Source organism: Passer montanus, unplaced genomic scaffold (assembly GCF_014805655.1).
Source record: "Passer montanus isolate IOZ18808 unplaced genomic scaffold, ASM1480565v1 scaffold150, whole genome shotgun sequence".
In the NCBI taxonomy this organism is placed as follows: domain Eukaryota; kingdom Metazoa; phylum Chordata; class Aves; order Passeriformes; family Passeridae; genus Passer; species Passer montanus.
In genome coordinates this window covers 685970-710066 of record NW_024362052.1, presented here as the reverse complement: position 1 = coordinate 710066, position 24097 = coordinate 685970, and the positions used below count along the sequence as shown (strand labels likewise).

Below are 24097 nucleotides of genomic sequence, written 5' to 3'. Positions count from 1 at the left end.
AAGGGGCAGGGCACTTGAGAACCCCTGGTGGGTGGGAGGGCAGGAAACCTGGAGCGCCCCAGCTGCTGGGGTCACTGGAGGCTCTCGGGAGAAAGAAAAAGCCAAAAAAAAATTCACCTGTGCTGCTGGGCAAGGCAAAAAGTGGAGCCTGCTACACCTCCTGTGGCACCAAGCAGCCAACAACATCCCTTGTTGTGTCCTGGTCACTGGCTTCCAATACAGAGGGGAAGGGGAAAAAAATCTATTTACAAGTGGGAGACCACTGATGGGCAAGTCCAAGATGGAAATAAAGACAGTCATGGTCAAACATAGCTATTTATTTTCTCTTATAAACAGCCTTCAGTTTCTTATTGAAAAAAAAAAAAAAAACAACCCTAGGATTTAAATATTTTGCCCCATCACATACAACCATCTGTATACATTATTTACAACTCTCAAATAAACACGGTGCGGGTTTTCGGACATTCAACTTATTCTTTTTTAATCAAAAGCTGTTTGCATTTAGAACTGGAATCTCCATCAGTGACTACGAACTGAAGCGGTATTGGCACAGTTAGCTCACAGTAAGGGTTCTCTCCTTGCATTTTACACGTCACGCTGCCTTTTGTCCCACCAATTTCAGGATTCTCAAGGAGGAGGAAAGGTTAGTGTCGCTTTCGGAATTAATTTCTCTCCTTTTTTTTGCCTTCAAAAATGGCCTTTTACTGAAGCCTCGATCATTTTTACTCAAACCTCATTGGGTTTTCACTGAAACCTTTTTATTGCATGCTCCTCTCTCTCCCAGGGCACGCCAGGGCATGTGCCTCTGCACCACACAACCACAGCATTCCCAAGCAGTCCAACAGCCACGACAGTCAGCGCTCCCTCCCTCCGCGACACGGCTCGGAAAAATCGTCCCCAAGTTGCAAACGTACAAAAATAATGAGTATAGTTCAGTGGCTATAAAAAATTAATCTCCCCTAAAAATACAATATTCTATGAACAATCTGGGGAATCGCTTCTTCCAACAAAATAAGGTAATTGGATATTTTCCTAGGCTGCAAACTGAACCTGGCAAGAGGAAACCATAAGAAAAGCGGGGGAAGAAGAAGGTTTAACACTGAAAATCAATAAATGTTAAAAGAGAAGATACCCAGGGAAAAACGATGGGCATCCATAAAACTGCCAGTGGTTTCAGGAGTGAGGGATTGGAAAAGAGATAACTGCTACCAGCAGTGAAGGAAACGAGATCCGGCACAAACGGGAATACTTCAGTGGGGAAAAAAAAAAAAGGAATCTCTGCTGGTGCTGCAGCTCCTCAGCTAATCCAACCAAAGGGGGGGTATGTACAGGAACAGCACTCTGGCAGGCAGGGGAGGAGGAGAGGGCAGCAAGGAAAAACACAGCTGTCCCAAAGGATGGGTTTATAGCAAAACTGTCTGGTGACCCGGGAGAAAGGAAGGGGGGTGAGAAAAAGAAAGGAACAATCTGAAAGGTAAGTTGAGTCCATAGCAGCAAATAGGTGTCCTTACCTGGTAACTGAGCGTCAGGGACACTGGGAGAGGGCTCAGTTCCCAAGGACTGAGTAAGGGCACTGCTCCTCTCCATCTCCATGGAAAAGCAAAAGTTCAAAGCTCTACATTGCATAGTAAGCAGGAAAAGAAACTGGATACTTGCAGATGGGCTGCCTGCCCCTCAGAACCTGTTTTGTCCCCTCAGCCACCTGCAGCAGCAGAAGGCAGTGGTTTGGTTCCTCTTTGCTGGAGTGACTTGTATCCCTGCCTGGGACTGGAAAGACTTGGAAGCACATCCCATATCCATCCACCCCTGGCTGAGCTGCGTGGGCTCGGCCCTTGGCCCCTTCCCAGCTCCAGGGAGGAGTCACCACCCAAAGCCCCGACAAGATCCGACGTGCTGGTAGCAGCAGACCACCACAAACCACAGGAATTTGGGACCCCCCCCAGGCTGGAGGGCCTGAGGCAGCACTGGAAGCACAGCCTGGTTCAACCCCATGGGCACCTTCTGAGGTTTCATCCCCGAGAGCTCGTCACCCCTCCAAGTCCAAAGTGAGAGCCTGCAGCAGAGCAGGGTTTGCTTCTCTGGGGTTTATCTGGAGGGGCAGGGGATGTCCCCCCCTTTTCCTCCCATAAATGCACTATTTTATAAACACATTCACTCGATCCAGATTCCTTTGAGTGGCATTTCCATGTGCCCTTACTCCAATAGTGTAAACACACGTCAACTTCTGGTCCCACAGCTTTCAGAAGCAAAACAACAATGAAAAGCTGCAAAAAGAAACAGCACGGGGATCCTAAGTCCCCACCACTGCAAACACGTCCTCAATGATGTTATTTTCAAGTGTTGTGTAATTAAACAATGTGTTCGTACAGCTGTCAGGCAAATCATGATCTCCAAGCTTTTATTACGTGCCTAGAAACTATTCGGTCAGACTTTCTACTGCCAGATATTGAATTTTAAAAAAACCCCACAATATCCACCTAGGACTCATTTTAATACATTCCAATTCTAATGGGCTGAACTGCAGCAGATGCCTCTGAGGTCTAGAACTGGCTGCTCAAAAGAAAAAAACTGCAACACCAACAACAAGACCTAAGCCCTCCCCAGGGCACAAGCGTGCCAGGAAGGTGAACCCCTGCACCACCGTGCTCAAGCACATCCTCATTTCTACACCTCTATCCTTTCTGCTGCTCCTGGCACATGACACCAAGCCAAGGAGTCACCCTGAAATGGGAGGTATCCCCTGTTTAGCACACCTGGGAGCTCCTGCCTCGCTCCCTGTGTGTCCAACCCGAGCAGCTGGGATGTGGGAGGAGGGTGGCTTTGGCGCTGTCATGCGGATGGTGGCACAGGAAAAGCCAGAAGATCAGGATCCCTCACTGGAGCCCAGGAGCTGCCAGGTGAGTCACTGCTGTGCTCAGCTGTTCCCTGCTGCCCGTGCCAATGGCCACTCACCTCTCCTGCAGGCTCCTGCACGCCAGCTCCAACTTTACTCCAGCCAAGGCACACAAAACAGAAGCTCAACTTCTCTGCCACGTGCTCACCTTGGCCTCCCCTGCTCCTGCTGCTTTTCCCAACAGCTGGAGCTCCCTGAAGATGGGCAGGGGTTTTAAACAATGGGGAACACCATCACAGCGACGTGACACCAAAGCAGCCCTGGAAATTATCTCCCCTCCAAGACACATTTCCTCCCACAGCAAACACTGGCCGCCAGAGCCCCTCAGGGCCAGGCTTTGCATTCCTAACTTAAAAACACCTTTCCAGCAGTTATTTTTCAAGCCAGGCTTTCCTTACTATTACTACTAGTATCCCAGTGCAATTTTTTTCTAGGGAATATTTTCCCTAATGGTATTTGTGCAAACTACCTGTTCATTTGGCAACTGCTAGGGGAACTTAACAAGCTGGCTGACCCAACTGATGCTCTCCTGCTAAGAAAATAAAAGCAAATGCCAAGCCCCATGGCAGGAGGCATGGAACTGCTTGCTAAGCACAAGGCCTGTGTAATTTTGACACTACCTTGGCCATTTCGCTTTAGCAAGGACTTTGTTTTTTTTTCATAAGAAGTCATCTAGTTTTGAAAAACTCTATAGTCATCTCTAAAAAAATAAGACAAGTATTTGTATTAAAAGCTGGAGATCATTGATTTCAGCAAGTTATGGCTTTTTTTTTTTCCTAGTGTAAGCATAGATACATATTTTTAAAACAAGTTTCAGTAAGTGTCTGGGTGTTAGTACATATTTTCTGTTTCCAGCAATGTTCAGTATTGTATGTGCTTTGCACCTCAGAAGTGAGTCTGCCAAGGCACTTAGAGAATGTAAGCAAGTCTTCCAGGGACTTCATGAGAATGGGCTACCACTGACACAACACAAGAACCCATCCACCAGCAGAGTCAATCCCCCAACCAAGCACGTTTCCTTGATAAACACTCAGCACCTGCTAGAAATTCCACAATGAATAACAACAGTAAAATAATATTAATAAAAAAAAAGCTATTCACCACATGTCACTAACAGAGAAAAAGATTTCCCCTAATAAAAGCACAGAAAGTAGATCTCAGCTGTAACCGGTAACAGCACGGGGGGGTTTTGTTTTGTTGTTTTTAAAAAAAAAAAAAATTAACAAAAAACAAATACCACACACTCGCTTAAAGAAACAAGTGACTCCAAGAAGTCCTCTTCCTTTTATCTGTCCTTGGAGGTGAGTTTTTCAATCAGTTCTTGAAGTGGTGCAAGTTCTCTTCTATCAATAAGGTTGAATTCCTGCAACAGGGATGAGGAGAGAAACACACAGAGAGAATTTAATGGGTACAGCTCCGGTGAGAAGCCTCATTTAGCCAGAACTCATCCAGCAGTCAGCTCTCCAAGCCCAGGCTCGGCCACTACATCCTCCCCTGCCCATCGCTGACCTCAAGTGTTCCACTGCCTGAAGCTGTTTCTCCCTCTTAAAGGAAGGAAACCTAAGAAGATGCTGATTTTTTTTTTTCCACAAGGGAAGGGGGATAACGTAGTTTGGAAGCAAGAACACCGCTTGCCGTGTCCTTACCTGAACAAAAAATATAAAGTGCTTGAAAGAAGTGTTGAGGTGTGCCTCTTCCTGCAGCTGGATGACGGGGTCAAAGTGCTGGTGGTAGATGTGGGCGTAAACTCTGAAGAGACGCTTGAGAATTGTCTTGGCCACTGACATGAAGTTCTTTGGGAATGGTACACCTGGGGAGAAGGAAACAGAGGGCTTATTCTTCAACTGCCAGGCCATGTTTGTCTGTTGTGAAAGCCACTACAAGCCAGGGCAGATGGAATCAGTTTCAACAGCAGACCTTGTCACTGCACAGGTTTTACTGAAACTGGCTGGGAAACAGCAAGTGGCTACTGGGAGCCATCAACTCTTCAGCTGTTGCTTCCCCAGGCTAAAAAAAAGACATGTATCAACCCTCTGAAAAGAGGAAACCTGCCTAGCTCCTCCTCACCTACCGGTCTCCCCAGTCAGCTTAGCTCTTCTGCAGCCTTTCCAAGTGCTCAAGTCCTGCCTGAAGGCCGGAGGCTCTGGATGCTCCGGGGTCAGTCAGGACCTCACCAATGCTTTCAGGTCCCACCATGAATGTTCTCATGGTGGCAGTGTTCTCAGCTCCTGCTGCAGCCTGCCCTGCACACACGTACATGGCATTTCCTCCTCTGGTTGCTGCAGCACATGGGAAACTCACACTTAGCTGGTTAGCTTGTGGTCTCTCTTGGAAACTCCCTGTGAAGGCATGGTTTCTCTAAAGAAGCTCAATGAAAATGTGTCAAAAGCCTCAGAAACCATTTACAAAGTAAAGGCAACCAAGAAATCCCCCGTTATCTTTTCCAAACTGTTAGCTGGTCATTACTTCCCTCCTGCTTTTTTGAAAGAAGCTTCTTTAAAAGATCTATTTTTCATCTTCACTTCAAAAAAAACAAGCAAAAAAAAATCACCAACATAAAATCAAAGTTGCAATTCAGCTTCTTTAGAGGTAAGGCCTGAAAGTTCCTCATGACACCCAGATATCCCTTCAGACAAAAAGCTGCTAGTTAGTGGTTATAAGAGTCTGAGACCCCCTGCTGTTATTTCTAAAGAAACAACTCACTGTTCCAAATGAATGCAACACCAGACTCGATGAACAGAACCAGTTGTTAGCTAGAAATGGTACTTCCTGCACCCAGAATTGTGACAGGTGTTTATTAGGAGTACTAACACACGGATCAGAGTTCATGCATTACAACATACCTTCCAAGATAAGCGTGTGCAGACAGATAAGGCAACCTTCTAAACCTGCCCCGCACATCAAGCACTGCAGAGACCTTTCAGCACTGGAGCTGGTGTAACCCCAGTGCCCCGCTCAGCTGCAGCTACCCCCTCACCTATTTTAGAAGGAAACAGCGTTTCATCATCCAGCTGGTCCTGGACCCAGGTCATCAGGTAATCGATGTACTTCGGCGCCGAGCACTTGATGGGCTTCTTGATGTTGGTGCCGTCTGCCCAGTGGTACTCGTACCTGGGGTGGGTGAGACAAGGTGGCCTTCAGCACCAGGGAGTCACTCCCCATGGGCCTGCCAGAGGGTGGATCACCTTGGAAAGACATGGCTGGAAAACCCCAGCACGGGGAGCCTGGTAATACCAGCTCCCCAGTGAACCACAGGGTTGGTGTGCTACAGACCACATGCTGGTTTGGTTTTATGCAAAGCTTAGCTGCGCCTGATAAATCTGTCCTCTCGATTTGTTTAGCAAATTTGGTTTTGGCAGAACAACTGCCAGGAGAATATTTTCACCATAAACAAATCTGATGAGGGATTATGAAGGTGCTGCTCACAACAGGACCAAAAAACCCCATTTTTGTAACAGCAACAAATCAGAGGGTCTGAAAGCATTTAAAAACTGTACATGCAAACACATGCAAATATCCCAGACACACCAAATGTGTCTGAATTTATGAAAAAACAGGATCCCTCACCACCTAGTACTGCCCTACTACCAAGATTTAAGTGGTATTCATGAAGGACAAATATCAACACCTAGCTGAGGTGCCAGGATCAGTCTGGAGCCAGAGCAAAACAACAAACTGAATTAGGGAGCAGGAAAAAGTACAAACACTGGATGTCTCAACAAAAGCATAATAAAGAATCCAAGAAGGGCACAGGGATTCTTATCTACAATTTCTACAATACCTACAAAGAACATTTTGGTAAGCCCCAATGGAAAGCCTGCATATAAAAGGTTTAAATCTTCATTTAAGAAGCTCTCATAAATGTTTCAGAAAAATAAAGATGGGGAAAGAATAATTTTGATAATTAATTTACTTCCCAGGTTAAAGGAAAGAAACAAACACCAAACAAATATGAACACAGACCAAAAAATATCAACTTGCTATTCCCCACCCACTTAACAGACATTCAAATCCTTCTTCTCTTTCACATCCTTGCCACCTAACCCTGGCACTCCTCTCAGCTGGTCTCAAGCTTTAAATGAAAAATCATCCCAAAAACAGCACCCAGTCACCAGTGTGTGAGGAGCAGGCTCTTACTTTGGGCCAGCAGACATCACGGGGCAGCTCTCCTCCGTGCAGAAGTCCGTAATGGTTCCGTAGAGCATGTTGATCTGGTTGAAGAAGTCGACAGCTGGAAAGCATGGAAACCACCCATTAGCACTCTGCAGCACAGGATTCCTACAGCCCAGACTGTAAAGCACAGCTTCTGGAATGGATTTTGGGGAAAAAAAACCTCCATTGTTGTTGCTTTTTAAAGATCCATTATAAAAGAGATGCAGAATGCAACCACCAACTTTCTGGAACAGCCTCCAGCAAGAACTATTTAATTGTTCACTGCAGCAAAATCTTCAGTTGGAAGAAGGAGGAAAGAAGGAGAAAACCTAGTCATTTTCTTTCCTGAAAATTTGGTGCATTTTATTACAATCCCAAATTCTACTGGCAAGTGTGGAATCCAAGAGAGATTTTCAGCACCAACTTTCCAACTAGAGAGCAGGTACTCATTAAGTGACAGTGGCTTCCCTCAGGCTTTGTATTCCCAAGGCCCACCTTTCCCAAGAACATCTCATACAATCCCAGACTGCTACAGGTGGGAAGGGAATTTCAGAACCATCCAGTTCCACCCCTGCCACGGGCAGGGACACCTCCTGCTACCTCAGGTCATTCCAAGCCCTGTCCAACCTGGCCTTGGACACTTCCAGGGATCCAGAGGCACAGGTTCTCTGGACAACCTGTGCCAGGGCCTCCCCACCCTCACAGGGAAGGATTTTTCCTGATATCTAAATCTACTCTCAGTTACTCTTCCAGTTAATTACTCCAAACTCTTAGAGAAGATTCTTTTTCATTCGCTCACAAGGAACTGTGGTCACTGCAGTCAGCTTCTAAAACCCATTTTATCTGTCATTTATCTGCAGGTATTTCTCAGAAGATAAACAGCCAAGATGAGACAAACATCACTGGAGCAAGTAACAGCTACTGCTCAGCAGATCCAGGACACCAGCCCTCGCTTCTCCAGCACCCACAGGAACTGTTAACTAAGTTTCCATTCCCTGCTCCCAGCAGGTACCACAGCCCACTGTTTGCTTCCAGGCAAGCCTGTTCAGAAAACCCACACAGGCTCCCACAGAGTGCCCGATTACAGCAAATCCCACTCATGGAAGTCTCAAAATCCACAGGCCCATCAAGTCTTTCCCTAAGACACCAGTCAGGCTAAGCACTGAGGAAGAAGCAGCAGGGCAGAACACCTCTGTGCTCCCAGGGTTGAGAAGGGCAAAAGCAATGACTTGCAGTCACACATTTTGTCTCCTGATGAGACCTCTGTGTGAGCAGAAGGGGCTCACAGCTACTGCTGGAGCTCGGTGTGGTGCAGGGATGCTGAGGAAAGGGAGCCCCTCACCAGCTCACTCTTTAATTACACAGCTACCATTGCACTCCAGCTCATTCAGCAGTCAAGTCACTCGGGAAAGGAAGAAGCTGCTGCCATGCAGGAAAGCAGACACACAGAGTGCAGGAACCACCAAAAGGGAAGGATGCCAGCAATACATGAAGCATCTTAAGCAATGCTCACTCACACAAGTGGGCTGGCTTTTTTCTCTAGCCTAGTTTTGCAATGCAGTGTGAATTAAGTGTTGCAAAGGATGGTGTCAGCAATTCCAGCCTGCCCTGGAAGCAGTGGCAAGTGGAGCATCAGAGCACTGAGTGACTGGCTGGGAAGAGGAAGGTGAGAGCCAGCGGGACAGTTTCACTTCCCAAACATGTCAAAGAACAAGAAGAAAAAAAGGCAGAACCACAGAAACAATTGGAGGACATTTAAATCAAGCAATAATTTCTACTGCAGTGCACAATCAACCCCGTACCACCACTGGAGCACATCAAGCCTGAGAGGCAAGAGGTGAGCAAACACCCAGACAGGGCACAGAGCTTGTGGCAGCCAAAACTGCACAGTGCAAAGGGAGAATCCATTCTTTAGGAGCCGAGGGCAAAATTCGTGCAGCAGGGAGGGGAAGGAGGAGGAAACAAGTTCAAGCAATCAGAAAACACTAATTTAGGCATCATTGTTTGGCCTGAAATCAGAGAGTTTGGACAAACAGCTTTAGAGGAAGTCAAAAGAATGACATCAGAGATTTACCGCAGCAAAGGCTCAAAATTTGGTAGGAACTAAAGGAACTAACTTTAGGAAAATTACAAACCCCATCAGAATCACAGAACCATTCAGGCTGGAAAAAGGCCTCCGAGATCACCAAGCCCAACCTGTGGCTGGTCGCCACCCCCTGACAGCCACGTCCAGCTGTCCCCGGGACATCTCCAGAGGAGATGGGATGGGAAATCCAACACCTCCAATGCTGGACAACGTTTTCCATGAAGAACTTCTTCCTGATGTCCAGCCTGAACCTTGAGGCTGTTTGCAGTCACCCTGCCCCTGTTCCCTGGGAGCAAAGCCTCACCTGGCTGCACCCTCCTGTCAGGAAGTTGTAGAGAACAAGGTCCCCTAACTCCCCTTGTCTCCAGGAACAGAAAGGGACACACAGCTGTCCTACCACAAGTGTCAGCCCACTTCCAAGACCCCAGTGATGAAGAAAAGGCCAGTGACTCACTGTTAACTGCAACCCATTCATTTAGGTCCTCCCCCTCTGGAAGCATCACAGCCATCCGCAGGTTGCCGCTTCCCAGCGTGGCCTCGGCATGTTTCAGCAGCTCGTACTGGTGAGACCCCTCAGGAATATTCTTCTTTGGTTTGAAGGTCTTGGAAGAGCGACTGCCACTGCAAGAGAGAGAGGAAATATTTAGAGACCTTGGGGAACAGGAAGCAAAGAGGAAACAAGCAGACCAATCCCAGGATAGGATTAACATTAAATAATTTACCCACTCACGTTATTTTCATGCTGCAACAGGGTATTTACCAAAAACTGGGATGCTAAACTAGCAGGTACTCTGACTTGTTTTAATTTATTTTCTAACTAATCACCTCCTTACCTAAAATGTTGTTTGGAAGAAATGCACTGGCTTAGGAAAAACATTTAGACATTTTAATTTTAAACCATGGCAGTGAGCATGGATGGCACATGATGGCATCCCTAACATGTCAGAAATATGACACGTAGAATTAATTATTTGCAGGGAAGTGTCAAATGAGCCAGTATTTCTGTGTATGAGCAGAGAGAAGACTTCTGTCAGAACATGCAAAGTGAGCTCTGAATTCCAATGCAAGTGGAAAGCTGTGAAACCCAGACAGCAGAATTCTCATCACAAATACTATCCAGACCTCATTCCTTTATATAAAGACTTGGCCAACGTTTCACCAACTCTCTAAGGACCAAACAGAATTTTCTGCTGGTGGGATGCAAGGACTGTCTCTCTTTATTCGAGGCCCTGGCACAGAGTGCCCAGAGAAGCTGTGGCTGCCCCTGGATCCCTGGAAGTGTCCAAGGCCAGGCTGGAGCGAGTTTGGAGAAACCTGGGCTAGAGGAAGCTGTCCCTGTTTGTGGCAGGGGTTTGGAATGAGATGAGCTCTGAGGTCGCTTCTAACACAAACCATCCTGGGATTCTGTTTTATGGTCCCAGAGCTGCTCTGACTCTCTAGGGCTCCAAAGGAGCAGCAGCATCCTCCCCTTTCCACGGGCCTCTGAAGTAATCCTGGGTGCTGAGATGAAGGGCTTGGCTGGACTTCCAGGGATGGTACAGCTGCACAACCATGAACACTGCCATGGACACCTGAGAAGCACCAGCACAGCCTCCTGCTAAATGCAACCAGGAGCCAGAAGGAGAAGGAGGGAACATCCTGCTCCCGTCTGTTCTGTTACAGGACACTTCTAGCTGCTCCTAGTCATCTGCACCTCACCCTAAGCCAGGATACCAGACACAAATCCTGAATTAAATAATTGCCTCTCAATGGGAGTGAGAAGCTTCTGTGGCTCAGGGAGTTGCCATCACCTCCCACCCCTCCAGCCACCTGCATCGGGTGCCAGGCCAGACTCAAACCAGCTCTGAACAAAGAAGAAACTGAAAAAAACCCCAAGGAGCAAAAACCCCACATCTCTCGACGGAGTACTTTACTTAAATCCAATTATTATCTTTTCAGGAACACAGCCACTTCAGGGGCACTTTGCCAACGTGAGGACTGAAAATACAACCTAAAACATCTGGAGAGCAGAAAAGACTGGGATCACTATCTTTCCACATGTGTCAGCATAAGTAGAAGGAACCCAGCACGAGCTAAACACAACCTGGAAAAAGGTTATGAAGTATCTAACCCAAGCAATTATTGTTTGTGTTTTAGCACAAAGAGTAAGCTCAACAAAGGGATGAGGGTTTGGGAATAGGGCATTTTGGGAAATGAGGAGTGAAGGAACTCCCTAAGTAGTTTGTTCTGAGAAACTCTAGGTAGGAATTCCCGCTGAATACCCTGCACAGGTCCATGGTCAAGGAAGCAGAAAATGCAACATGTTGGAAAAAGCTTTAGGTAGCATTTAATTCCTGCTCCCTCCTTCCCAGAAACCAGGGGGGCTCTTCCCATAAGCTGTCAAAGGCTGTAACAACACAATGAAGTACTGCTCTAGGCGAGCCCTTCCATCTTTGCCTCCAACACCTTTCTGATCCCTGCTTCTCAAAGGCAGCACAGCCACCCTAAGCCAGCAGGAAATGGTCTCACAGGCAAGGCAGGCAGGCATCCAAAAGGAAAAGTCATTAGCATAACTGCAGCCTGGTAGTTGTAGCGTGCTATGGAAATACCTGCAATTTTGGCAATAAATTATCAGAATTCCATGCACTTCTGCAGTTCACCCAAGCCAGTTAACACACCCCCCGAGATAACGCTCAGGGACACCCTAATGCAGCTCTATCTTTACAGGATGTGGTTTTTCTTGGAAAGTTTGGTTAAAAATATTGCATTACTAAACAGTACTCCCATTACCTTATTAGTCTAGAAGCTCTCCTATCATTTAACAAAAAAAAAAAAAATTACTTTTTCCTATTATGCCGATCTGTTTCACGTGACAGACTCGGAAAGCTGTCTCGACCCAGGTCTATTCCCTCAACTCCTTGAGCAATCAGTGAAAAAAGTAACTTTACAGAGTTCTGCCTGGTGGCCAACAATACACACAATCATCCACGTCTGGGTCACGTGGGACACTATTTTCAGCCACTTTCCATCAAGGAATCAGCCGTTTCTATCGAGGTTTTAAAATGCTTTAAGACAGTAAGGCAGCACTTGCCTTTTCCTCTTCAGACACTCTGAGCTCTCCTTCATATTAAGGCAGAAGTGAAAGGGGACAGAGAAGATGAAGATCCCATTTTCCTTGGACATAAGGAGGCCACAAAACATGGAGCAGGTTGCACCATCCCCACTACATGCCACGACCAACACACAGCCTCCCAAGGAGAAGGGACTTCTGAAGGAATTCCAACGATGCTTTCCTCCCTTCTCTGCCACCCGTGCCATTCCTAGCAAAAGATTGCTGCCTTCTGTTTCTGCAGGGTGCTGCAGCCGGGCCCAGCACCGAACGAGGAGCTGTGTCTGAGGCTGTGTGCAGGGCTCAGCAAGCCCTTCCCACCAGCAGGAGCCCACACAGCCACGTCACAAGCAAGAACACCACATTTCCTCCAAAGGTGCCACTCCAGCCACGCATCTGCTGGCAGGAGGTGGGTTTTGTGATGCACCTTCTTTCTACAGGCTGCTGTGTCTCAGGCCGGTAAGAGGATGTTTCCAGAAGAAAGGAAAAATGTGAGGTGTTCTGCTCACCCCACACAGCTCATCTCAGCTTCAAAGGCAGCACTGGCAGATGTCCTGTGCTCAAAGCAGCTCAAACACCCAGCCTGAGCTCTTGCTAAACTTCCCATTAAGTGCTCCCAGGAGAAGCCCTTGGGCTGGCCTAGCTTAAACCTCCTCACTCCCAACCATTTGCCCACAGACCCCTTCAGCAGGGATTTTTATCCATTTCCAGCAAGTCTGCCGCAGGTTTGGGGAAACCTGAATTAAACCAGGTAAGTTTAGGCTCTTTATCCATAAAAGGTACCCCATCACAGCTTGCTCTCAGCACAGAACTAACCTCAGGCCCTGACCAGCTGTGCAGTGGCAGCATTTTCAGCACACACCTGCCACCTACGTTGCTCTAATTGCTCCCCAGTGCTGAGGCCCCCTTCCTTGGGGTAAGGAGTGAGTGAGTGAGTGAGTGAGTGAGTGAGTGAGGGAGTGAGTGAGTGAGTCCTGGAAGCACAGCTGTGCCACTCAGTGTCTCCCCAAAGCCATCACCACCATAGCCTGGCTGAAATAAGCCTTTCAAAGTACTTGGAAAAGCTCAAGAGATTCTCAAAAAGCTGAACTCAAAATAGTACACAGAATATTTACACAGGGCATGGAAACTTTTCCTATTTTAACTCCTGCTTTTTCATCTTCAAGCTCCTTCAGAAGCATCAATTAGTCATCCCAAAGTACCTTTGAAGTAGAGATCATTAGTGTCTCATTACACAGGGAAACTGAGGCAGCAACTCACTGCCACAGGCACATGAGTGAGTTTATCCGAGAAGCCACCAAGTTTTAGCTCTGCACTTCTGTCTCCCTTCTCCTGCTGAGCCTCTTTTTAAACACAGAAACACTCTAAGACAAGACCCAAATTCCAGAAAAGCAAACATTTCCAGCCTTTAAACAATAATACAGGCCTTCAGATGATAACATGCTGCTAAGAATAGAAACATCAGAGTGAGAGCGGTTTGTTTCCACCAGCCAACACGTCAACATAGAAACTAAAATAAAAGCTCGAGCTACTTTTTGACAATGAAATCAATAGCTGCAGCCTTTAAAAACGTTTTCCCTGTGACAACCACAGCAGTAGGAGGACAGCAGGTGAAATTAAGCTGAACGTGTTCAAAATCTGCACTGATGAGATTGAACTTGAGCATTTCTATTTATAAAACTGAATAGTCACAACATTTCTGTTTTCAAGAGAGAGAGTGTGAGTGGAAAGCATTGCTTCCTTCAGTTTTTACAGCACCAAAAAGTCAACTTTTTCCAATCCAATTCCCATTCACTGCAGTAAGCCTGTCTCAGTGCAGCCACTTGAATCTGCAGGTAACAAAAGCAAGGCAAGAATTCAGGATGCATTCCATGCAGCAACTCCGGGAAGCAGCTAGGAGCTGCCAACTCCTTACACAACACAGTTGCTCTCCCAGAGGATCAGGCAATGGTTTGAAAGCAATTCCAGGCCTAGAGCTTTTGTTTTGATTGAAGGAGGAATCTGTTGTCATCTTATTGCAGAAGTTCCACACTGTTGTCTCCTTATCACAAAAGTTTCACCCCTTCTTGGTGTTTTCTGGTGGGCAGCTCCTCAGAGCAGACTCTTTCTTCCTGGCAAAGCAGCCATCTGACTCCAGTTCATTCTCAGCCACCCAGCCCACTCTTTCACAGCACTCTTCTTCTCACTGGCCACAGCTGTGGCCTGTTCAAGTCAGGCCTGTTCCTAATCTTTGGTAACTGGCCCAGCTGCAACTCCTTAGGCGTGAAATTACTTTCTGCACTATCTTTATTTTCTTATATTCTATCCCCCCACAGGAATCAGTGGCACCGAGTTGAAAAACTTCCCGACACATGGTCATTCCTATAGGAACAGAATACACGGGGCTCATTGCTTATTGGCTACACCACAGAGTGACTTCAATTCTCTGTGGGCTGTTGAACCTGAACAGGATTCTCAAAAGGGGTATGGAATTTCCTCCTTCCACTGGAGTACTGACAGGGAAATCAGTGTTTCCGTGCAATTTTTCATTCTCTGCCCATCAAGGTGGGAACTGAAATCTGGCCTCTCCTTCTAGGAAAAAAAGCTGTCTTCAAAGACTGGGCATCCCTACAGGATGGCAGATGAAAAAGGCACAATCTCATGAACAGCTCTTAAGAAACACATGTTCCATTGTGCACAAGACTTGACGTGTTAAAAGAGCAGCCGTTTATCAGATGATTCACATGCAGGAAAGAGAAAGTTATTTAAGGTAGCCTGAAGGAACAGTTTTGCTTTTGCTTGTCCCAGCCACCACCCCTCAGTGTCAAAGCCGACATAACCCTTACACACCAACATTCTTAAAATGCTTTTTTTTTCTGCTGTACACACACAGTTCAGAGTCAGTGACTTCGAGCCAGTGTGGGATTGGTCCAGCACAACTTTCACATGCACCAGAACGCCCCTGAAGGGAAACCTTCGCTGGCTGAGCTCTGAGCAGGGGACAAGCTCAGGGTGTTTGGAGGGTGGTGCCTGTGCCCTCACTCCCCCTGCAGCGGCAGGCTGTGCCAAACCCAAAAGGATGTTAGGTGGCCACAGCCTGTTTTCAAGCCAAGCCAAGCACCTACGCTTCCCTCTGCCTCCGTTTTCCCATCTGCAGGCTGAGAAACTGCCTGTAAACAAGGGGGAGGTGTTGTGCTACAGCACTGGTGTCTGCTACAACTCCACCCAATGGTGTTCCTGCTGTTTACCCACTTGGATGCAACCCTTCTCCCAAGCAATCACAATTCCCAGTGCAAGGAAGGAGCAAGCGTCCAGAACCCCATCCCATGACCGGGAAATCATCATCAGTTTGCTATGCTTACAACCAAAATAAATTCCCTTGTTTCATTTACAACGCATTCATTTAAGAGACTTTCATCTCCTGGAAAATCCTCAAAATAAACAAAGCAAGTCACAGTTGCCCTCGCTGGATACTACCAGAGGCCTGTCCGTGCACTCCAAACACAATTAAAGTACTCCCGAGGCAGCCAATGGCTGCGGAAGTGACTCAGCCTCTCTTGCCCTGTTCCCTGCAGGACTAACAGAGAGGGGCAGGCCAGAGCCACTAACAGCAGTACCCATCACAGCAAAGCTGGATCCAGGCAATCGTGCCCTCCTGACTTGCAGGGACAGGCAGGCAGACACGGGGACAGCACAGGAACTGGAACATGTCCGTGGCACTAAACCTGCAGCCTCCCCAAACTGTGGATGCCACTGCACAGCCACTCCCGAGTCTCCCACAGACTTTTTCCCAGGGCTTTGAGACCACCAAACTTGAAACACATTTTCACCCCAATTAGCAACAAAGAAACTTGCAGCAGAGCCTTGAGTACCTGTGCATGTTCTCCTCCTCCTGACATCTGTTTGAAATCCTGTGGCATCAGAAGAATTAAGATCATCCCAAACACTATGTTGCACACTCCCAGGAATCCACTGACTACCCTGAGGCAAACACAACGCTGTCTTCATCCACAAAATTTCAAGCTTACTACAAACAGATATGATATTTTTAAGAAAGGTGAGCACTACTCTTGGTGTTCTGTTGGGTCCTTTCAATCAGACTGAGGTTCCTCATCTATTTCAATACTAGCATTTATACACACACCTTGTGGAACTGTAAGGAATAATCCAAACTAGATATATTTCTTCTAATATCCTAATATTCACGTAGTATTTGTTTAAAAGTGCAGGTTGCTGGAGCTTTGAAGAAGGTAAACATGAAGTACTTGTATTCCAACTGTTTTGTTTCTTCCTGCGAGATGGAGTTCACTATTTTGGACATTTCAGCCCCTAATTAAGCTCCCTGCAAGCTAAACAGCACTATTTCCCCATTAATATTCCCCTCTTTTCTCAGGGATCCCTTATTCCTGCCAATTAGCATCAGCTCACTCAAAAGGGAGGGCACAGCACGAACTCCAGCTCAAGTCAGAACTTCACCCAACAACACTTCCAAGTTTAGTTTCCAAAAAGGTTCAAACCTCTTTACTGCAGGACTGCACCTAATAAACCATTCAGTGGACACAACCGCACTTTTTTTTTTTTAAAACCTACCTTTATAAAGGGTATATAAAACTGAGCTTTATATATATAAAGGAAACATCAGGAAATATGTGTGATACCTGTGATTCCCTTACTCCAGCACTTCTTCCCTGTGATGAGCAGGGAGCAGCACCCCACACCAAAGGTGTCTGCTGCTCCCCACAGCCAGGTGCTGCTCCTACCTCGTAGATTTCCTTACCTTCAGCTGATGTATCTGTCTGCCCATGACTAACACCCTCTGCGTCCCAGGCTGCTGCTAACAGTCACACCCTGTAAATACATTTACAAGTAGGAAGCAGAGCTTTGCAGAAAGCCATCCACAACCCGCTGAGGGTGATAAATTGCAGTAATAAAAGCTTGGCTCCAGCATCGAATTAGATGATGTAGATCCTTACTCGTGCACCAAATATAGTGTTTGGAGAACATGCCTCAGAACATGGAAGGCTTCCCAAAATGCTGATCAGTGCTTTTGGAAACCGATGCTTAATGAATGACTAAAGCAAATCTAGTCATACAACCTAAGAAATCACATCAGGGCATTGCTAAAGGAACGAAAAAAAGACTTCACTCAAGAGTATAAGACAGTCTTCAATCCCTTTAAACACAATAAAAAGAACCATCTCTTAATGTGCTTATGGAATAGGCAGTTAAAGGAGAAATTCAACTAGATTTTCATGGAGAAAGAGTCACTTTAACACTTTCTAAAAGGCTACCCCTTACTGTAACCCCCACGCAAAACAGACTGAGGAAAGGAACGTGGCAAAGGACAAATACTCGGCAACTTCCCAACAGAAAATCTCCAAGGGAGACAGAAGGTTACACTTACACTTGGATTAATAGGCAAAATGGGCTCTGGATCCAGGAACTAACACTCATTAGAGGCAAGAAATGACACAGGGAACAACAGGAAGAAGGAATGGACAGGAGGCAGCAATGAATAATCTAACAGCTTTCCAAAAATACACTGCATTATCTCACCCCCAAGTATTTCTTACACAACTCCCACATGTAATGAAATCCTGTATGTGCCATGGGTAACTATCTTCAGGAAAATTTGCCTATGTCTTCCAAAGTATCTTATCAGGAAAACCCACCAGTCTGAAGCATCTGAGAGGGAATGACTGCTCCTACATAGACAGGAGCACATTTCTTTCGAAGTTATTTAAGTTTAAGCATTGGACAGTTGAGCCCGAAGTCAGCTGAACTGTTCTATGAATTTAAATATTCAGACTTCTCCTCTTTTATTTTTTGCACTCCCATTGCAGCAAGGAATTTTAAGAAGAGCTGTCAACCACTAAAGTTAGTAATAGTATATTAGAGATGCTGTTTTTTCTAAAAGGTACACCTCAGTGTTTGACAAAGCAGTATTTTGTGGCCATAAAGTAAAAGACAGAGTAATACCATTTTGATTCCTGCATCCAGAACACTGAGCAAGTCCCTAAAACAATTAATCCATTCAAGCAAAACCAGGCCTGTGCTACTGGAAGTGGGAAAAATGCAATTAAAGTACCAGCAACAGAAACAAAATATAGGTTATTTCATTAAGGTCAAAACAGAGAACCCACCCCATCATTATTTGGGTTGAAATTATTTCCACATCAAAACTCAGTTGTCTCAATTTCCAGCAAAAGAGGAATTTACCAAAGCTTACCTAAGCTCATTTGTTCTCTTTGTCATAAAGAAAGGAATTAGACCTGTGATAAAGACAACAAATCCAGGCATTAGGAGTCCTGATCAGCAAGATGTTCTCCTTCAAGCGAGGAAGGGATTAAGACTGTGTACGTCAGCACCTCAAGGACACAAGCGATTAACTCCAGAGGCAAGCGACCACACTGAAAGGTGAAGTGGTCCAAGGACAGACGACAAAAAAAAAAACAACCAAACAATTAAACCTCAACTAAAACTCAAGTGGAACATCATGGGCTGGATCTCTTCAGGTATGTAAGAACATCAAAAGGAATGGATTCCTGCCAAGGATCAGCTGTGAACTGGAGAAGGAAGAGAAGAGAGGGTGAGCAAGGTAGAAGTGTCCTTATGCACCAGAAAAAGGCCAGAAGCAAAGTTGGGACAGGAAGGCAAGGTCACAGCTGGATTTCAGGGGGTGGGGGGGAAAAGACACAAGAAGAGGGAGTGAATTCGCTTCCAAGGACTGCTTTCAGAAGCATCAAAATACATCTGCAAGGCAAAAACTACTGTTACCTTGATGAATTCTCAGGGTGGGACTGACACACAAAACTACCATCTCCTCCCAGTGAACTGACTGACTGCTGACTCAGGCTACAGATTTGAAATGGCAAGCCAAGCCCTGAAGCAAACAGAGATGCTTGAAATGCACCATGCTTTTTACCTAAGCTCACTAAGAAATTACAAGTTATTTCAAACTTATTTTCCAGGAACCAATTTAAGTTGCATGGATACATGGATACATGGATAGCTCTTGTTCCCTTCTTTCACATCTCCTCCTCAAAATATCTACCCAAGCAGCAGTGCCCTGGGAAAGCATCTGGGAGATCAGAATACACAGACGACAAAGCAAAGCACTGGATCCTCACAATCCCACGTCATGAAATGTAAAGGCTGGAGCAATTTTTCTAAGTCCCAGAAAAGCAATTGTTGTACTCAGTTCCAGCTGAGAACAGATTAAAATGCGGCTGAATTTATGACCCATAGTCACCCAGCGTATTTAAAAGGAGAAGAAAAACCTCAAAAAAAAAGAACAAAAGCCAAACAGCAAGCTCAGCTCCAATAGGAAGTGGCTCAGTTTACAAATGCTAAAAGCATGGCAAGGCACATCCTGCGGTTCAGGCTGATTTGTGGGTCACAGGCTTATTGATAGCTCTGGCAGTAAGATCTGCCCTACTGCTTATGAGGGAAGACTTGAAGTGGCCAAATTTAATGCAGTTATATACTTCTCTAAGAAAAACAAGCAGCTTCACTCTGTCAGCCTCTTGCAACCCTCCAGCCACCCACCGCCTGGCAGGCAAACGCTTCTAATTTTTTATCCTTTCTCAAAAAAGATAAAAATGTATGTCTCAGGACAGCATCAGGTGGAACTGTGGCCACGAAGAGGCCCTAAATCCAAAGCCCCGTCTGAAAACTAAAAAGGTGACCAAGGCATTTGATAAAGACAAAATCCCAGCCACTCTCCAGCACACAAATCACCCCCAAAAGTGATCCTCGCTGCACTGCTCCTCCCAGCAAACAGCTAATGGCATCGGCTCACTCACACAAAGAGGGAAGGACAAACAAGGGAAAACAATCGTGGCATTAAAGCAAACAATTAGGAAGCAATTAAGACCGGACATCACTGCGATGTAGTAAACACAACTTTCACACTGAACAATGCCTTTCTTCCTAAGCTATTTTTTCCATCACAAACGAATGCTTCCATCTGAGAAGGAGCTATCTGACAACATTTAGCAGCGACAATCACTCACTTCACCTACTCCATGTTCCCAGAACACAGCAGTAGGAGCAAACGTGGTTTTTCCAAGTGCCAGGCCAAACGCAGACATCTCCCAGCCTGAACTGGTCTGCACGGCTCTGTGACTCCGAGGCAGACTCATTCTTGCAGAAATAAAAGCCAAGCAGCAGCTTCCTTGCTCTGTACCTCCAAGCTCACTGATAAGGCAGCAGCACTCCATCATGTGACACCCTAAACCCCACGTTTCACTCTGCTGCAGCTTGATTGTCAGAGCTGATTCCGTTTAAACCCCACCGCTAGGGAATACTTCTGCTTTCCTCAGAACTCAACATTGCTGTTACCAAGGCTTTAAAAAAAATTATTTGGGAAGCTGGCAATAGCTTTACAGCACTCTCTCCAATTTACTCGTGGGAAAACTCAGAGAGACTTCTCAATCCTGGCACTTAAAAAAACAACAACAACAAAAAACAGGAATTGGACACAGCACTAATGGAAGCAGTCAAGCAGCTGATTTTATGTTAACACATCCCTGTGTGGAGAGCTCCTGCCCTGATCCCACAGCAGCCTTACACTCCTCAAGATAAAACTGAAGTAAATAAATACATTGAAAAACAGCGGGGGGAAATATCTGGGTGTTCGCTGTATTTCCCATTTCTAACAGTCTGCACATGCTGATTTTTCCATGAGCAAATTCCAGTCTAGGAGTGCCTACCGGTCCTCTGGGCGAGTCCTTGATCGAGAGCAGATAAACACATCTCCAAAAGTATGGAAGGAGCACTCACAAAGCACTCAGCTGTTACACTGCCCTCGCTGGACAAGGAGCAGCAACCTGGCACCTCGGGAGGCTGGGGAAGGGACAAAAGCAAACAGCCCTGATGTTCTCAAAGAGCAGGAGCAGCCTGAGGAATTGGGAAGGCCACGCTGCTTGTCTTTCTCAAAACAAACCAAACAGCTCCGATTTTGGTACTCATCTGCAAGAGATGTCAGGGGGAGAAAAAAGGTAATGCCCCAGTACACCTTCTGCGCATATATTTATGCACAAAGTATGGTTTCAGTTTTAAACAATAAATAAATAAACAAGAAAACAACAAACCATGTGGAGCAACTGCCAGGCTCCACTGTGCTGTAGAACAAGGCAGTGAAGGAAGAGCACATCTTGCCCCAGTTTGGTTTACAAGTTAACTTTGGCCTTCACTCACCAACATACGTACCCCCAACAACAACAACAACAACCACTCACTCACCTCCAGCAGCTCCTCGTCCTTCCAAGGCTGAGCAGGCAACAACTATTTAAATTTATCTCCTTTTTAAAAAACCCTGTGCTAGAAACTTCGGAGAGGGATTCACTAATCCAAAGATAGGGGATCTGTGGGTTTTTTTTAAAAGAAATTACAATTGCAGAACTTTAATAATAAATCTGAATCTTTTCCTTTTATAAATAAATGGTTTTCATCTAGCTTCCTTTCTTATTAAAGTATTGCCAGCAGAGGATAACACAAGCATGTTACCATATGGCACGCCCACCAGAACTATCTTTACTTTTTTTTCCTTGGAGATGTAAGCTAAAGCACCTGCAACTATGCTGTAATTTGCTTTTAGAAAAAACTTACCAAGCAGTGTTTTTTTTGGAACTGCAGATATTTGCTAGTCCAATTCCCATTTCTGAACCATTTTTAAAGACTCGGGATAACTTATTCAGCTGTTGGAGAGCTTTACAAAGTCTTTTCAGAAAGGAAGAAACGAATCAGAAGGAGAAAACCACGGCTCTGAAAATAACAATTGCTGTCAAACCCCAGTTGTATTAATTCAGTGACTCGCCTCACAAGACAGTCTTTTTATAGTGTTCCCCATAAGCAGAGAAGACAATGGCTCCCCTTGATTTTATTTCCCCCCCCCCCATGTAGCTTTATACATCACTGGCCCTAGCAACAGGGAAGAATAGCCACGGATTTGTCAGCGGACAAGGGGGCCCCGCGCACGCCGCGTTATCCCAGCACAATCCCCCTGTCCTGTTCGGGGACAGCAGGGAAGCCTGCGGGAGGGCACAGCTCCTGGCACCGGGCAGGGACACTGGCACACCCACACCACGGACAAGGGGGCGAAAAAGTACCGAGAAAGACTATGCTGCAAGCACCGTGCAAAAAACACAGGGGGTTTGCAGCTCAAAATGCAAGCTAGCACTGTTAATTAACCTACGGACATCCACACACACTATCTTGGAATAACTCTTATCAAGCCCAAACTCAAGTCTGACAAAAGGTCATGCTAACTTTCTGGATCACTAAGAAAAAAGCCGACCAACCAATAAAACCCACCAAAACTCCGTGTCAGCATCACAGAAAGTTTCCCTGGTCACCTCGAGGCCTAGCAGGCATATTTTCAACCTTTTTTTTTTTTTTTTTAACCCATTTCTAGACTGCAGATGAGCAAATTAGGTGGCATCTACAGCACTCTGCCAACAACAGCTGAGGCAGCTTTGCCAACATTTCTAGCTCTGCCGTGCACTAACTCCAGTCTCCATTTCTATGTTTCATCCAGAAGGATAACTTGGAAAAATGGAGGTGGGGGTAAAGGTTTGCTGCCCTAGGTTTCAGAAGAAAGGATCTGAAAAAAGAAACAAGCATCTCATTATTGCCTGTGACAGAGGGTGGAGGGTTTCACGCTTTTCCATTCCCAGTTAGCCAAATGCCACGGAGAGGGAGGCCCTCTAATTTGCAAACCAGACTCCCAGGACACTCGGAATCCTGTCCCCCCTTCTCCATCCACCGTGGCAGCTGAGAATTACGAAGGAGAGGGACAGCTGGGCTCCTCATTAGGAGCACCGCGCCTCCATCCGCGGACAATTATCTGCACCCACCTCCCGTTTGCGCCCTCCGCAATCCCTGCGGGAGCACGGCAGGCCAGCGGGATGGGGACGGCAGAGTTAAAAGATAAACACAAGGGAGGGACTGAGGAGGAAGCCAGCCGCCAGGGTTATTTGTCTCCATGAGAACACAACTTACTAGGACACTCCAGCTCTGAGATAAAGTCTCTTCTCTAAGCCCAGGCCACGTTTACATCTGCTGGTTATCACTGTAAGCCTGCAACAACTGCCAGATATTCCGGCAGCGGTGCCAGGGAGCCCGGAGTGTGCTGGAGCACTCAGCGGGGACAAGGCCCTCATGGAGCTCGGCTCTTCCGGGGTGCCTTTTCCAGCCGCCTCGATCGCCCTTCTCTCCCTCGAGCGCATCTTCGCCTTAATTAATAGGTCACTGAACCGGTTTATGTTAATTGTCACAAGTACCTCGTCTTTGTTTCCAAGGGGAGGGACCGAAGTTCATTCGGTTCTGGCCCACGAAGCAAAATCTCAAGAAGAGGGGCTCCGCTCGCACCCGAGTCGCCACCGGCTCCCGAGGGAGCTTTTTCCTGCCGCAGTAAAGCCTGGCCAGGTCCTCACCGGGGCTCCCCCAGCCCCGCCCGCCCATCACCTGCACCGGGGCTCACTTCCACACAGCTGCGCCACGCAACGCCACGGCACCAGCCTCTGCCCGCCACAAACGAGAAACCCGCACGAAAATATCACAAAACCTCGGGCAGACCCCTCGGGTGGGTGTCTGACTCCGACCCCACTCTCGTCTACCCAGCGATACCCCTCCGCCGGGGAGCTCCCCGGCGCTGGAGATCCGAGCCTGTTCTCAAACTCGCATCCGTAAGGGGAAGCCGCACGGGAAGGGGAAGCCCGGCTCGCTCGCCCGCCCTCCAAACGCCCTCACGGCGCGGCCGCCCCGCCGCTCCCTGCCGGCGGAGCGGGGCGGCCGCTCCCGGGGCCGCCGGGGGGCCGGGGCACAAAGGGAGAGAGCGGGGAGCGGACGGAGCGAGCGCCAGGCCGGCGGGGAGCGGCGGGGCGGGGGGGGGGGG

At 46.9% G+C, this 24097-nt stretch overlaps 1 protein-coding gene across 2 annotated transcripts in view; it reads right to left on the bottom strand.

Annotated features, from left to right (window-relative positions):
- Positions 1-299: 299 nt before the first annotated feature.
- Positions 300-24097, bottom strand: part of MOB1B (MOB kinase activator 1B) — a 24283-nt gene continuing 485 nt past the window's right edge. The window contains exons 1-6 of one of the 2 annotated variants that reach the window (XM_039701923.1): positions 18428-18468; positions 9586-9752; positions 7031-7124; positions 5871-6004; positions 4540-4703; positions 300-4256 (exon numbers count right to left, since the gene is read on the bottom strand). In XM_039701923.1, the coding sequence (XP_039557857.1) occupies positions 4179-4256; positions 4540-4703; positions 5871-6004; positions 7031-7124; positions 9586-9752; positions 18428-18453 (663 nt within the window). In that variant the 5' untranslated portion in view covers positions 18454-18468 and the 3' untranslated portion in view covers positions 300-4178. Of the gene's footprint in view, positions 4257-4539; positions 4704-5870; positions 6005-7030; positions 7125-9585; positions 9753-18427; positions 18469-24097 lie in introns of those variants that run through there. The other variant, XM_039701924.1, reaches the window with a different exon arrangement.